The sequence below is a fragment of the Balaenoptera acutorostrata genome, chromosome 5 (assembly GCF_949987535.1).
Source record: "Balaenoptera acutorostrata chromosome 5, mBalAcu1.1, whole genome shotgun sequence".
Lineage (NCBI taxonomy): Eukaryota > Metazoa > Chordata > Mammalia > Artiodactyla > Balaenopteridae > Balaenoptera > Balaenoptera acutorostrata.
Genome location: NC_080068.1, coordinates 54986947 through 55003716, shown reverse-complemented (window position 1 = coordinate 55003716; position 16770 = coordinate 54986947). Strand labels below are relative to the sequence as shown.

General features: G+C 42.0%; 1 protein-coding gene across 4 annotated transcripts in view; it reads left to right on the top strand.

Annotated features, from left to right (window-relative positions):
* The first annotated feature begins 6271 nt into the window (after nt 1–6271).
* Nucleotides 6272–16770, top strand: part of RUFY3 (RUN and FYVE domain containing 3) — a 90005-nt gene continuing 79506 nt past the window's right edge. For 2 of the 4 annotated variants that reach the window (XM_057546333.1, XM_057546337.1), the window contains exon 1: nt 6273–6870. In XM_057546333.1, the coding sequence (XP_057402316.1) occupies nt 6516–6870 (355 nt within the window). In that variant the 5' untranslated portion in view covers nt 6273–6515. Of the gene's footprint in view, nt 6871–16770 lie in introns of all 4 variants that reach the window. The other 2 variants (XM_057546335.1, XM_057546334.1) reach the window with 2 other exon arrangements.

Genomic DNA, 16770 nt, shown 5'->3' with positions numbered 1-16770 from the left:
GATAACAATGAAAACACGATGATCCAAAACCTATGGGATGCAGCAAAAGCAGTTCTAAGAGGAAAGTTTATAGCTATACAAGCCTACCTCAAGAAAAAAGAAAAATCTCAAATAAACAATCTAAACTTACTTCTAAAGGAACTAGAGAAAGAAGAATAAACAAAACCCAAAGTTAGCAGAAGGAAAGAAATCATAAAGATCAGAGCAGAAATAAATGAAATAGAAACAAAGAAAACAATAGCAAAGATCAATAAAACTAAAAGCTGGTTCTTTGAGAAGATAAACAAAATTGATAAACCATTAGCCAGACTGATCAAGAAAAAGAGGGAGAGGACTCAAATCAATAAAATTAGAAATGAAAAAGGAGAAGTTACAACAGACACCACAGAAATACAAAGCATCCTAAGAGACTACTACAAGCAACTCTATGCCAATAAAATGGACAACCTGGAAGAAATGGACAAATTCTTAGAAAGCTATAACCTTCCAAGACTGAGCCAGGAAGAAATAGAATATATGAACAGACCAATCACAAGTAATGTAATTTAAACTGTGATTAAAAATCTTCCAACAAACAACAGAAGTCCAGGACCAGATGGCTTCACAGGTGAATTCTATCAAACATTTAGAGAAGAGCTAACACCCATCCTTCTCAAACTTCCAAAAAATTGCGGAGGAAGGAACACTCCCAAACTCATTCTATGAGGCCACCATCACCCTGATACCGAAACCAGACAAAGATACTACAAAAAAAGAAAATTACAGATGAATATCACTGATGAACATAGATGCAAATCCTCAACAAAATACTAGCAAACAGAATGCAACAACACATTAAAAGGATCATACACCATGATCAAGTGGGGTTTATCCCAGGAACGCAAGGATTCGTCAATATATGCAAATCAATCAATGTGATACACCATATTAACAAATTGAAGAATAAAAACCATATGATCATCTCAATAGATGCAGAAAAAGCTTTTGACAAAATTCAACACCCATTTATGATAAAAACTTTACAGAAAGTGGGCATACAGGGAAGCTACCTCAACATAATAAAGGCCATATATGACAAACCCACAGCCAACATCATCCTCAATGGTGAAAAACTGAAAGCATTTCCTCTAAGATCAGGAACAAGACAAGGACGTCCACTCTCACCATTCTTATTCAACATAGTTTTGGAAGTCCTAGCCATGGCAATCAGAGCAGAAAAAGAAATAAAAGGAATACAAATTGGAAAAGAAGAAGTAAAACTGTCACTGTTCACAGATGACATGATACTATACATCGAAAATCCTAAAAATGCCACCAGAAAACTACTAGAGCTAATCAATGAATTTGGCAAAGTAGCAGGATACAAAATTAATGCACAGAAATCTCTTGCATTCCTATACACTAATGATGAAAAATCTGAAAGAGAAATTAAGGAAACACTCCCATTTACCACTGCAACAAAAAGAATAAAATACCTAGGAATAAACCTACCTAGGGAGACAAAAGACCTGTATGCAGAAAACTATAAGACACTGATGAAAGAAATTAAAGATGATACCAACATATGGAGAGATATACCACGTTCTTGGATTGGAAGAATCAATATTGTGAAAATGACTATGCCACCCAAAGCAATCTACAAATTCAATGCAATCCTTATCAAATTACCAATGGCATTTTTTACGGAACTAGAACAAAAAATCATAAAATTTGTATGGAGACACAAAAGACCCCGAATAGCCAAAGCAGTCTTGAGGGAAAAAAACGGAGCGGGAGGAATCAGACTCCCTGACTTCAGACTATACTACAAAGCTACAGTAATCAAGACAATATGGTACTGGCACAAAAACAGAAACATAGATCAATGGAACAAGATAGAAAGCCCAGAGATAAACCCACACACCTATGGTCAACTAATCTATGACAAAGGAGGCAAAGATATACAATGGAGAAAAGACAGTCTCTTCAATAAGTGGTGCTGGGAAAACTGGACAGCTACATGTAAAAGAATGAACTTAGAACACTCCCTAACACCAGACACAAAAATAAACTCAAAATGGATTTGAGACCTAAATTTAAGACCGGACACTATAAAACTCTTAGAGGAAAACATAGGAAGAACACTCTTTGACATAAATCACAGCAAGATCTTTTTTGATCCACCTCCTAGAGTAATGGAAATAAAAACAAAAATAAACAAATGGGACCTAATGAAACTTCAAAGCTTTTGCACAGCAAAGGAAACCATAAATAAGACGAAAAGACAACCCTCAGAATGGGAGAAAATATTTGCAAACGAATCAACGGACAAAGGATTAATCTCCAAAATATATAAACAGCTCATGCAGCTCAATATTAAAAAAACAAACAACCCAATCCAAAAATGGACAGAAGACCTAAATAGACATTTCTCCAAAAAAGACATACAGATGGCCAAGAAGCACATGGAAAGCTGCTCAACATCACTAATTATTAGAGAAATGGAAATCAAAACTACAATGAGGTATCACCTCACACCAGTTAGAATGGGCATCATCAGAAAATCTACAAACAACAAATGCTGGAGAGGGTGTGGAGAAAAGGGAACCCTCTTGCACTATTGGTGGGAATTTATATTGGTACAGCCACTATGGAGAACAGTATAGAAGTTCCTTAAAAAACTAAAATTAGAATTACCATATGGTCCAGCAATCCCACTACTCGGCATATACCCAGAGAAAACCATAATTCAAAAAGACACATGCACCCTAATATTCATTGCAGCACTATTTACAATAGTCAGGACATGGAAACAACCTAAATGCCCATCGACAAACTAATGGATAAAGAAGGTGTGGTACATATATACAATGGAATATTACTCAGCCATAAAAAGGAATGAAATTGGGTCATTTGTTGAGATGTGGATGGATCTAGAGACTGTCACATAGAGTGAAGTAAGTCAGAAAGAGAAAAACAAATATCGTATATAACGCATGTATGTGGAACCTAGAAAAATGGTACAGATGAACCGGTTTGCAGGGCAGAAGTTGAGACACAGATGTAGAAAACAAACATATGGACACCAAGGGGGGAAAGCCGCGGGGGGGTGGGGATGGTGGTCTGATGAATTGGGCGATTGGGATTGACATGTATACACTGATGTGTATAAAATGGATGACTAATAAGAACCTGCTGTATAAAAAAATAAATAAAATTCAAAAAAATAAAATAAAAATAAAAATAAATAAATAATATGAAAGAAAATATCTCACATACATAGACTGAAAGTATGTGAATGGAAAAGGTATTCCATTCAAATGGAAACAGAAAGTTGGGGTAGCAATACTTATATCAGACAAAATAGACTTTAAAACGAAGACTGTAACAAGAGACAAAGAAGGACATTTAGTATGATAAAGGAATCACTCCAACAAGAAGATGTAACAATTGTAAATATGTACGCACCCAACATAGGTGCACCTAGATACACATAACACAAATATCAACAAACGTTAAGTGAAAAATTGACAGTAATACAATAATAGTAGGGGACTTTAACACCCCACTTACATCAATGGACAGATCCTCCACAAAGAAAATCAATAAGGAAACACTGGCCTTAAATGACACGTTAGACCAGATGAACTTAATAGCTATTTATAGAACATTCCATACAAAAACAGCAGAATACACATTCTTTTCAAGTGCACATGTAACATTCTCCAGGATAGATCACATGCAAAGCCACAAAATAAGTCTCAATAAATTTAAGACAACTGAAATCTGAAAAAGAATATCATCCCTTCCCAAGTGGTATCTTTTCTCTGATCACAGTTCTAAGAAGCTTAGGCTAAAAGTACATCCATGACATTGATATTTTAAAAGTTTGTAATATATTCTAAATGTCCATCCTTAAGATCCCCAAAGGGTTTCAAAAAACCAAACATGAACAACTAAAAACAAAATGCAAATAAAGTTGAAAAACACCTCTTGCTTTATTTTACAGGAAAATTAATAGTACTTGATTCTTACAGTGGCTTGGATTTCGTCCCTTTAAAACAGTATAGGCAGATGCTCTGTGCATTTTTCATAAAGGAGCAACATGGTTAGGCTTGTTTTTTGAATCTTAGCGTCCCTAAATGTATGTAGCAGTTGAATCAGCCCTTTATGTCACTAAAGCTTATGTAGAGCTGTGATTATAATATTGATCCAAAAGCTAAAAGCATAAGAAACTAGGAACTTGGAGTATCATCCACCTTTAAAGAAAATGCCCATAAAGAGCCTTGCCTGTAAATGTTAAAGGGCTCATATTTCAGTTGATTTTCTATATTCATTGCACTGCAACTTAATGACATAAAGCATAAATAGAAATGTTTTAAAAGTAAAGAGGCACAAAAAACCCAGTATACTGCAAGATTCCACAGCATGTCAATGTTTCTAATACCTGTAGGTAACCTGGATAACTAGAAAGGAGAAATCTGGTGATTTAAACTAGACAACATTTTATACCTTGTTAACTTGGTGACTCCCTTGGCTATTACTGGCCTTTCTCAAGAGTGATTTGTGTGGAGTCTGCTTTCTTTTCTTCTACCTACAATGGAATAAGTGTATATTCTTGTTAAATTCTTTACTGAAAAATTGCAAAACACCTGTGTGAAGGAACCTGACAAGAATACAATGATGCTTAGGAATTTCTGCATGCAAAAACAAGGTAAAAGGACCAGTTAAGGAATCACTTTGCTATCCCGCAGAAATGAACACATTGTAAATCAACTATACTTCAATTAAAAAAAAAAAAGATCCAGTTAAGGATGGGTATTAAAATCATATATCTGTAATGTTTTAGTTTTTCTCTTCAAGGTATTATACAGCTTGTAATTCCTAAAAGGCAAGTATGTTTTTTTATCAAGACTTTCACCCTTACAGAGACTGAAAAGACCCAACAAAATTCCAAAATGCTAAAGATATGATGAAAGAGCTCCCCCCAGCAATTCTGTTTTTATTATTGTAAGTTATATGCTGTTTTACTAAAATGATAATACATAGCTAATAATAATTATTTTCCCCTATTCCAGAACAGGAATCCAGGCTCAGAGAACAAATAACTTACTCAAGTAGGCAGCAGCACTGGAATCAACAGGTCAGGGAAATGCCAGAAACTGAAAAACTACTAAGAAATTTTCTGACTGCTTGAAGTTAGCTTCTTGTGAACACCTCCTTTTAAAATATGTTTTGTTTAAAAGACTTGGTGAAAGATAGTATTAGACGTGTTACGGTAATTTCTTGTAATTTCAAGAGTTATTTTCAGAGAATAACAACAATAAAAAGGTTTAGTTTTCCTTTCAGAGAAGCATAACTTCCTCTACAGAGGGAAAGACAGACCAGAGAAAGAAGGAAAAGCAGGTGTTCAAAATGTTACACAACAGTGATTTTTAATTATGAGTCAACATGGATTCCATGCCAGCATTTTGCAAACCGAACACAAAGCTAATCACCTAGGAAATACGAGGGCACGTTCATGGGATCTAGCGTTAAGGAATAACGATAGTAACTGGACATTGTCTTTATTAAAGAAGGAAATGTTTATTTATTGGAATTACTGGATCTGTAATCGTCGATTCAAATATTCAAAATAAAGCAACAGTGACCAATTACTAGCGAGACACAGGCACGATGAAAGTGAAAACTGTCGCCGTGTAACAGACGCCTGTCATATAAATTCTAAGCTGTTTGGTTTAAAACGCATTCATGCGCACGCGGAACCCCGGAAAACCAGGGAGTTAAAGTCAGAGCAAATACAAGATTTCTATACAGGGCACATGACAGAGAACAAAAGAGGTGGGGAAAGGAAGACACCCACCTCTGGTGTCTCACATAAAAAGCTCATAAATCAAAACCGTGAATGAACGGTTATAGTGTATGCAAGGCATAGGGTACAGTTTAATACGGGGGTGGGGAGCAGTTTCCTTTTTAAAATTAGCTTTCGCCTCTTCAACCCAGATCTTTGTGCCTTCGTGCTGCCGATGAAGTTGGGCGCTTGCACACAAAAGCGCCGCTAGATATTTCGCCAGGTCTCCCACCGTTCAAGCACCGGGGGGCAAACACACCTGATCGCTTAGGAGGGCCGTGCCAGGGGCCGGTAAGAACCAGGCACTGGGCGCCGTATCCTCCCCCAGGGTCAGGAGGGAGCTCAGCGCAGCCGGAGCCGAGCGGAAGGTGGGAAGTGGGAAGAGGAGGAGGCCGCCCCCTAGGGGAGCCGCGCCGCAGGCTGGGGGCCGGGGCGGGAGGGGCAGGCGGGAGGAGGCGGCCGGTAGGGAGACCGCGCCGTCGGGCGGGGCCGTCCCTCCAGCTGGCTCGGACCCCGGTGGGGCGGGCCGTAGACTGAGCGGCAGAGCCCAGACGCCGGCCCGTAGCCAAGGAGAAAGGTGGGGGCGGCGCGGACGGGACGGGGCAGCGGCTCCCTGCCGTGACCCTCTGCTCCCCTGCCCAGGCCCGGGTGCGAGTCGGAGGCGGCGGCGAAGGAAGGAACGAGCATGGCTGAGACCTCGCCGCCGCCCACTGCCGGCGCGGAAAGTTGCAGCGAGGAGCCGGCGAGGGGCGGGAAGCAGCGGCTGGAGGAGCCGCGCAGCGCTCCAGCCGGGGGCGCGGACAGAGAGGACGAGGCGGGGCCGCCGCTGGCCTCCCCCGCGGGGCAGTCGGAGCCCGGCTCGCCGGTGGCTGCCCCCTTCTTCCTGCTCTACCCGGGCGATGGAGGCGCCGGCTTCGTAGCGCGCCCGCCGCCGCAGCAACAGCGCTCCTGGAGGACCCCGCCGTCGCCGGGCTCCCCGCTGCCCTTCCTGCTGCTGAACTACCCGAGCGGCGGCGGCGGCGGCGGCGGCGGCAAACACCGTGAGTGGCGGCCGGGAAGAGGGATGCCGGCGGGGAAGGGGGGCCTCGGCCGGGAAGGGCCAGTCCGGCTCCGCGGAGCTCCGCCTCCTGCTGGCTCCCCGGAGCTGAGCAGGGCCCCGAGCCAACGGGGAGACAGGGCGCTGGGGGCGGCTCTCGGGAAGCTCCCATCCGGGGGCGCAGGGGGGCGGCCGCGGTCCGGGCGCCGGACTGTTTACCTCCTAGTCTCCCCAGGCCGCAGGCTCCCGCCCGGCCTCCTCTCCCCTCCCGGGCCGGGCGCTCGTCCTCGCCAGCCTCCCACGTGCTCGCCGGGTCCCAGTCCCGGGTCTCCGGTGGGAGCCCTCCCTGAAGGAGTCGAGGAGGGGGCGGCGTCCGGAGACCCGGCAGCCCAGCTGTCCCGCCGTCTGCGGGCTCCCAGCGCCGCTGCGGCCGAGTAGGTGTGGCTGCTGCGCCGCCGCCGCCCGCGTGGCCTCGGTTGGACCACTAAATTTTTTACTAGCGTTCACTCCACACCCGTAAATATCACATATCCGTCCCCCACAATGGGAAGAGAAATCAGGAACTGTGCGCGAGATGACGAGAAGGGAAAGTGTGGCTTTAGGAGGGCACTTCCCAGGATAATATCGTTTGACAGGAAGAGGCCTCCACCTTTTAAAAGCACTATCACCGGAGCCCTCTGAATGCAGCGCACCGCACTTTGTGCTGTATCAGTCAACAAATGTCTATTGCTACCTGCTGTGAGCGGGGCCCTAGAGTAGGCAATGTGTATAAAAGACTTGAAGAATATTAAGTCTGGTTTAAAAAGACAAGATCTTAGAGTATGAAAATGTGACTGAAGATACAAGGCATGATATAAATGCCGACTACTTTGCTGTATGAGTTCTGAAAAGGGAAATTTGCCTAAGGTGAAGAGGGAATCAATCAATCTGTCTCTGTCTGTCTCTCTCTCTCTGAGACACAGCTAGAGGTTTCTTTTTTAGCACTAAAGCAAACCTTTTAACTGTTCTGCACTGCCAAGAAACCCTGACTTTGCCTTTTCTGCCCCTGATCCGTCCCCTAGAAAAAGGTTAACATTAGTTGCATATTTTCTATGTGCATGTACTGTGATTATCATAGTTAATCGTCACATCTCTGTAAGCCAAATATGCCACTTTATCAGGCGAGGAAGCTGAGGATCAATGTGATTAAGTGATTTGTCCTAAGTAACAGTGTGAGAGAAGGAATGAAGTTGATCCAGATTCTTTGCCTACCGAGCCCATGCTCTTTAAGTGAATAGCAGACGTCCAAAACTGTGATTGGATGGTTCCTCCCTAGATTAGGGTCCATTGGATTCAGCTGGAGGTAGTCCTTTGTTAGCTTCTCTTTATTAGTTACTTAGAATGGGGGCCAACACTGACCATCGACCTAGAGTCTTAGTAAAGTCATAGTTTGTTGCAGTAATCCGCTAATCTCCAAAAGAGAGTGTCTAATAATGCCAGAAATGAGTCTTTTGATAAGCAGAGGAGGTAAAGATAAGAATATTCACAACATTGCTTTTCATTTTCTAAGGCATCTGCTTTCTACTTTGTTCTTTAAGCACAGCCTCTCTTTTTCTTCCTAAGAATTTCTATTTTTGTGTAATCTGCTTATTAACCAGTCATTATAGGATGAAGAAGACCCTCCTCTCAGTTCTTCATAACTCTGTGTAACAGTTCTGGTAGAAGGTGTGATACAGAAAATTTTTTCAACTGTTGGCCAGTATCAGTTATGGTAATTATCTGAATTTCAGGTGATTTATTTGATTCCTTCCTCATATTAAGGGTTGACTTTATTTATTTATTTATTTATTTATTTATTTAAAGTATTGTCCGAAAATTGGGGCCTTAGCATGATCAAGATCAGCAATGGAGAACTTAAAGCTAAAGTTTCGTAACTGTGATCCCTTGGTCCTTACCTTACAACAGTAGCAGATGTATGGCATGATTTGTTAGCACATAAAGTTCTAATAGTTCATCCTGGTCTTTAATTTCTGAAATAGTTTATTGGTGTGTAAGTGCTCAGAAAATTTACTGGGAAAATACATGTGTCCCACTTACACTGTTTTTAAAGACCAGTCACTGAGGACAGTTCATATTGTCAAAGATCCCTGATACTTATTTTATTCAACTATAAAACTGACTTAAAGTAGTTCTTGTTTTGTACTGTTTTTATTTTTACCTGTTATTTTATATGTACTTTAGAACACACTTGCAAAAAGGAATTCTTTGGATATTAATAACAATACTTCCTTGTTGCTACTCTGTAGAGTCAGTGCAATATTGCTTTATATGATGTACCTGGATATCAGAACTTGGGGTGTCCTGATGACTCATTTGAGCAACCTGAGACCAACAGTTTTTCAAAGACTTCTCATTTCAGTTAGCAGGGCAGTACTTAGACTCAGCCTCAACAGCCAATGAATATTTGCCTCCTCAACACTGAATTTTTAACTCTCGCTGATGTATTTGCCAAAAGTGTATAATATATAATCATTTTGATAGGCTGTTTATTAAGGCATTATTATCTCTTCATTTTAGAAGTCTTGACTGTACTCAGAGATTTTAAAATTAACCTTTACATTTGCGTTTAGAAGCTTTGTTATAAATGACACCGATGAAGAATAGCAAAAATGTGTGCAGAGGAGGTAGCCTAAACCTTTCAGGGTTCATGACATGTAAGGTTTCAGTGTAAAATCTTGCAGGATATAATGTCCATGAAACATTCAGCGAGCTTAAACGCAATATGAAAGGTTTCTGATGTGCCTTGTTGGATTATGTCACTCTGACTCTGAGTGCTGGTAATCTGCTAAATTCTTATGCTCCTAGCTTTTAAATCTCAAATTTCTACCATGCCTTTTTTTTTTTTTAAAGTAAAAATTACAAGTAGCACATGGATCTGTTCTCACTATTTAAATGTTTTATAATGCAAAAGTACATTGAGCACAAAGTGACTTTCCTCTTTGTGGGCCCCCAAACCCTCCTCTCCCCCACCCCCCATCACCACCACAATTTATTATCAGAGAATACCACTTTTGAGTTTGGTGAGTTTTCTTCCAGAACTTTTGCATGCATTCACAGAGATGTATGTGTTCATATTGCGTGGGGCCTTTTCCCCCTTGGTGTATGACCGTCCATTCCAATTTCTCATCAACTCTATAAGAAGGAGCTACTTGCATGCTATGGGCCAATACGTTTGAAACCAAGTCCCCCTAAAACCGAGTTCTTCTGCCAAGTTTATGATTAACCTCTCTATTCAAAACTCTATTTCCGGGCTTCCCTGGTGGCACAGTGGTTAAGAATTTGCCTGCCAATGCAAGGGGCAGGGGTTCGAGCCCTGGCCTGGGAAGATCCCACATGCTGTGGAGCAACTAAGCCCGTGCACCACAGGTACTGAGCCTGAGCTCTAGAGCCCACAAGCCACAACTGCTGAGCCCACGTGCCACAACTACTGAAGCCTGTGAGCCACAACTACTGAAGCCTGCGCGCCTAGAGCCCGTGCTCCACAGCAAGAGAAGCCACGACAATGAGAAGCCCGCACACCGCAACGAAGAGTAGCCCCTGCTTACCGCAACTAGAGAAAGCCCGTGCACAGCAATGAAGACCCAACGCAGCCAAAAATAAATAAATTTATTTAAAAAAAAAAACAACTCTATTTTCTTTCTTGTCCCATACCTGTTCCCCTCAGGATTGAGGAGTATCAAAGTAAAGCGGGGATTGAAACCAAGCAGGACCCTGTGGGATCTTCCCAAGCACAAAAGTCCCGTTTCTTGTTTGTAGAAAAAAAGGCTTTAGACTCCTAGGCCTTCCCTGAGTTCCAAAGAGCAGATGCAAGCAGTCAATGAAGAGGACAGTAGCGTCACAGGACTCCTGGTTTCTCCTGAAGGGATATAGATAACAATCTGATGCATATCTTTGAGTTGCTCTGTAGAGACTAAGACCCCCATCCAGGTGGACGATGGCCACTACATGCTGACCACAAGCAAGGTAGACCCCAGACTGGTTGGAACCAGAAGTTTGAGATTCCTGAAACATCAGCCTGTTACCTCACCACCAACCAATCAGAAGAAGGTGCACGAGCTGATCACGCATCCTACGACCCTCTCCTCTAAAACTGTCTTTAAAAACCCTTGCCTGAAAGCCATCCGGGAGTTCGGGTCTTTTGAGCATAAGCTGCCCATTCTACTTGCTTGGCGCCCTGCAAATAAACCCTTACTTTGCCGCAAACACCTGCTATCAGAGTTTGGCTTTCTGTGCCAAGGGCACACCAGCCCTTGCTCAGTAACACTTAATGCCTTCCTTTTCCATCCTAACTTTAGAAGTCGTCTTGTGAGTGGACAGAATGGATAAGAGATGGCTTCTCCTTGGTGTTGGAGGGAAGAGGCACCCCTGCCATTTGCACGGTGATCAGCTTCTATTGACAGTTCTTTTCCTCTTTCAACTCCCAGAGCTACCACAAGCATTTATGTTTAAAGCAATGCCATACAAATAGCCCACATCTCTGCCCTTGTCTTTTCTCTCCCGAATACATCAGTGTACAAAAAGAAGTCCACTCACAAAGCAGCAGCTTTCTTTCTGTATTTGTATGTGCTGTTTTGAGATAGGAGGAGAGCTAGGAAAGGAATAGAAAGAAGGGGGAAAAAGGCCTTGGGAAGAACTGGAAACGTTACAGTGACTACCCACGTCAAAGTTGAGTATACTTAACAGTGAATGCCCTGGTTGAGCCCTGGAAAGTGCAGAGAATGAGGCTTCTAGAAGCATTCACTGTTTCTCATGGATGCTCTTTAAGAGTCCATGATGTGGGGAAAGAGTGCTCTCATTTACATATAAACCCAGGAATGTGTATTTAAGAGGAGAAAATCAATTTTATGTTCACAGTTTCATACACACACCTACAGTAGAAAGATATGTATATATTATATAGGTATATGTGCGTATATACATTATTTGTATGTGTATGTATGTATTTATTCATTGACTTTATTCTCCATGGGTATTTCGATTATTATGTCTCTCTCTTTCTTCTTTTTTCATTGTTTAATAGTACTCTGGAAAACATTATACCTGACTAGGAGTTGAATACACATTAATCAGTTCATCTGCTGTATGCTTTTCAAACTTTGAAAAGACAAAAGTCACTTTTTTGGGATTTGTAAACGTAGAGGCATCTGCTCAAAACTGGGAGGTGTGCAGGGGAAGGGTTGAACCATCAGAACCAAAAAGTTTTTTTTTGTTGTTTTTAATTAATTAATTTATTTATTTATGGCTGTGTTGGGTCTTCGTTTCTGTGCGAGGGCTTTCTCTAGTTGTGGCAAGCGGGGGCCACTCTTCATCGCGGTGCGCGGGCCTCTCACTATGGCGGCCTCTCTTGTCGCAGAGCACAGGCTCCAGACGCGCAGGCTCAGTAATTGTGGCTCACGGGCCCAGTTGCTCCGCTGCATGTGGGATCTTCCCAGACCAGGGCTCGAACCCGTGGCCCCTGCATTGGCAGGCAGACTCTCAACCACTGCGCCACCAGGGAAGCCCAGAACCAAAAAGTTTTGAGCATTCACCTCACATTAGTAGGTTTTAGCTTGATGTGTGACTTTTTAGAAGACAGCCTTTTGTTATAATTAATGTAGAGCAGTGCCTTCTTTCACAGTACTGTGATTCACAAATCTGTCAGCCATCAGCTCTTTTCCAGCTGTGTTCAGAATGCAAAGAGCCACTTTCTGATCCATTAAATGCTGTTTTGTCAAATGGCAGATGTAAAGGCCCATAAGAAAAGGGGGGAAAACCCTCAGAAACGTAGCATCTTCGGTGTGTAATTGTAGATTAGTGACTACCAGAGACCTGCAGTTTAGCCTTTAAGAGTATCTAAATGCAGATGGGTCCTTTTCCACACGCAGCTGAAGTGACCTGGGATCCTGAACATCTAAGGTCCTGGGGGCTGGGTCATGCCCCCATTTCCTACCTCATGACTAAGCTTGCTGTCTGCTGCTTGCCTTCCTGATTTTGCTTTTATCACCACTGCTGCCTAAACTGTCAACAGTTTGTCTTCCCAGCCAATTTTTCCCCTTCTCTTCTGCCTGCTTTCTTTTGTTTTACCTACTCTTCTGGCCTGGCATTATCAAAAAGTCCTGTCATGCCTCTTATTGACAAAGCAATAGTTTCAGAATATTAGATGTAATTTTTGAGTCTTTGTTTTGGCTGCTCTGCTATTGATAATCATGGGTTCATTCTTTTTTTTTTTTTTTTTTTTTGGATTTTTAAAAATATTTATTTACTTATTTATTTGGTTGTGCCAGGTCTTAGTTGTGGCAGGCAGGCTCCTTAGTTGCGGCTTGCATGCTCCTTAGTTGTGGCATGCGAACTCCCAGCTGCGGCATGCATGTGGGATCTAGCTCCCTGACCAGGGATCCAACCCGGGCCCCTGCATTGGGAGCATGGAGTCTTAACCATTGCGCCACCAGGGAAGTCCCTCATTGCTGATTTTTTTTTTTAATCAGTCATCAGTTTTATACACATCACTTTATACATGTCAATCCCAATCGCCCAATTCAGCACACCACCATCCCCACCCCACCGCAGTTTTCCCCCCTTGGTGTCTATACATTTGTTCTCTACATCTGTGTGTCAACTTCTGCCCTGCAACCCAGTTCATCTGTACCATTTTTCTAGGTTCCACATACATGCGTTAATATACGATATTTGTTTTTCTCTTTTTGACTTATTTCACTCTGTATGACAGTCTCTAGATCCATCCACGTCTCAACAAATGACTCAATTTCATTCCCTTTTATGGCTGAGTAATATTCCATTGTATATATGTACCACAACTTCTTTATCCATTCGTCTGTTGATGGGCATTTAGGTTGCTTCCATGACCTGGCTATTGTAAATAGTGCTGCAGTGAACATTGGGGTGCATGTGTCTTTTTGAATTACGGTTTTCTCTGGGTATATGCCCAGTAGTGGGATTGCGGGGTCATATGGTAATTCTATTTTTAGTTTTTTAAGGAACCTCCATATTGTTCTCCATAGTGGCTGTATCAATTTACATGCCCACCAACAGTGCAAGAGGGTTCCCTTTTCTCCACACCCTCTCCAGCATTTGTTGTTTGTACATTTTCTGATGATGCCCATTCTAACTGGTGTGAGGTGATACCTCATTGTAGTTTTGATTTGCATTTCTCTAATAATTAGTGATGTTGAGCATCTTTTCATCTGCTTTGTGGTCGTCTATATGTCTTCTTTGGAGAAATGTCTATTTAGGTCTTCTGTCCATTTTTGGATTGGGTTGTTTGTTTTTTTAATATTGAGCTGAATGAGCTGTTTATATATTTTGGAGATTAGTCCTTTGTCCGTTGATTCGTTTGCAAATATTTTCTCCCATTCTGAGGGTTGTCTTTTCGTCTTGTTTATGGTTTCCTTTGCTGTGCAAAAGCTTTTAAGTTTCATTAAGTCCCATTTGTTTATTTTTGTTTTTATTTCCATTACTCTAGGAGGTGGATCAAAAAAGATCTTGCTGTGATTGATGTCAAAGAGTGTTCTTCCTATGTTTTCCTCTAAGAGTTTTATAGTGTCCAGTCTTACATTTAGGTCTCTAATCCATTTTGAGTTTATTTTTGTGTATGGTGTTAGGGAGTATTCTAATTTCATTCTTTTACATGTAACTGTCCAGTTTTCCCAGCACCACTTGTTGAAGAGACTGTCTTTTCTCCATTGTATATCTTTGCCTCCTTTGTCATAGATTAGTTGACCATAGGTGCGTGGGTTTATCTCTGGGCTTTCTATCTTGTTCCATTGATCTATGTTTCTGTTTTTGTGCCAGTACCATATTGTCTTGATTACTGTAGCTTTGTAGTATAGTCTGAAGTCAGGGAGTCTGATTCCTCCCGCTCCATTTTTTTCCCTCAAGACTGCTTTGGCTATTCGGGGTCTTTTGTGTCTCCATACAAATTTTAAGATGATTTGTTCTAGCTCCATAAAAAATGCCATTGGTAATTTGATAGGGATTGCATTGAATCTGTAGATTGCTTTGGGTAGTATAGTGATTTTCACAATATTGATTCTTCCAATCCAAGAACATGGTATATCTCTCCATCTGTTTGTATCATCTTTAATTTCTTTCATCAGTGTCTTATAGTTTTCTGCATACAGGTCTTTTGTCTCCCTAGGTAGGTTTATTCCTAGGTATTTTATTCTTTTTGTTGCAATGGTAAATGGGAGTGTTTCCATAATTTCTCTTTCAGATTTTTCATCATTAGTGTATAGGAATGCAAGAGATTTCTGTGCATTAATTTTGTATCCTGCAACTTTACCAAATTCATTAATTAGCTCTAGCAGTTTTCTGGTGGCAGTTTTAGGATTCTCTATGTATAGTATCATGTCATCTGTGAACAGTGACAGTTTTACTTCTTCTTTTCCAATTTGTATTCCTTTTATTTCTTTTTCTGCTCTGATTGCCGTGGCTAGGACTTCCAGAACTATGTTGAATAATAGTGGTGAAAGTGGACATCCTTGTCTCGTTCCTGATCTTAGAGGAAATGCTTCCAGTTTTTCACCATTGACAATGATGTTTGCCATGGGTTTTTCGTATATGGCCTTTATTATGTTGAGGTAGGATCCCTCTATGCCCACTTTCTGGAGAGTTTTTATCATAAATGGGTGTTGAATTTTGTCAAAAGCTTTCTCTGCATCTATTGAGATGATCATATGGTTTTTCTCCTTCAATTTGTTAATATGGTGTATCACGTTGATTGATTTGCGTATATTGACGAATCCTTGCATTCCTGGGATAAACCCCACTTGATCATGGTGTATGATCCTTTTAATGTGCTGTTGGATTCTGTTTGCTAGTATTTTGTTGACGATTTTTGCATCTATGTTCATCAGTGATATTGGCCTGTAGTTTTCTTTCTTTGTGACATCTTTGTCTGGTTTTGGTATCAGGGTGATGGTGGCCTCGTAGAATGAGTTTGGGAGTGTTCCTCCCTCTGCTATATTTTGGAAGAGTTTGAGAAGGATAGGTGTTAGCTCTTCTCTAAATGTTTGATAGAATTCGCCTGTGAAGCCATCTGGTCCTGGGCTCTTGTTTGTTGGAAGATTTTTTTTTTTTTTAATTTTTACTTATTTATTTATTTTATTTATGGCTGTGTTGGGTCTTCGTTTCTGTGCGAGGGCTTTCTCTAGTTGCGGCAAGCGGGGGCCACTCTTCATCGCGGTGCACGGGCCTCTCATTATCGCGGCCTCTCTTGTTGCAGAACACAGGCTCCAGACGCGCAGGCTCAGTAATTGTGGCTCACGGGCCTAGCAGCTCTGCGGCATGTGGGATCTTCCCAGACCAGGGCTCGAACCCGTGTCCCCTGCATTGGCAGGCAGATTCTCAACCACTGCGCCACCAGGGAAGCCCTGTTGGAAGATTTTTAATCACAGTTTCAATTTCAGTGCTTGTGATTGGTCTGTTCATATTTTCTATTTCTTCCTGGTTCAGTCTCGGCAGGTTGTGCTTTTCGAAGAATCTGTCCATTTCTTCCAGGTTGTCCATTTTATTGGCATAGAGTTGCTTGTAGTAGTCTCTTAGGATGCTTTGTATTTCTTTTTTTTTTTTTTTAATTATTTATTTATTTATTTATTTATGGCTGTGTTGGGTCTTCGTTTCTGTGCGAAGGCTTTCTCTAGCTGTGGCAAACGTGGGCCACTCTTCATCACGGTGCGCGGGCCTCTCACTATCGCGGCCTCTCTTGTTGCGGAGCACAGGCTCCAGACGCGCAAGCTCAGTAACTGTGGATCGCGGGCCCAGCTGCTCCGCGGCATGTGGGATCTTCCCAGACCAGGGCTCGAACCCGTGTCCCCTGCATCAGCAGGCAGACTCTCAACCACTGCGCCACCAGGGAAGCCCGATGCTT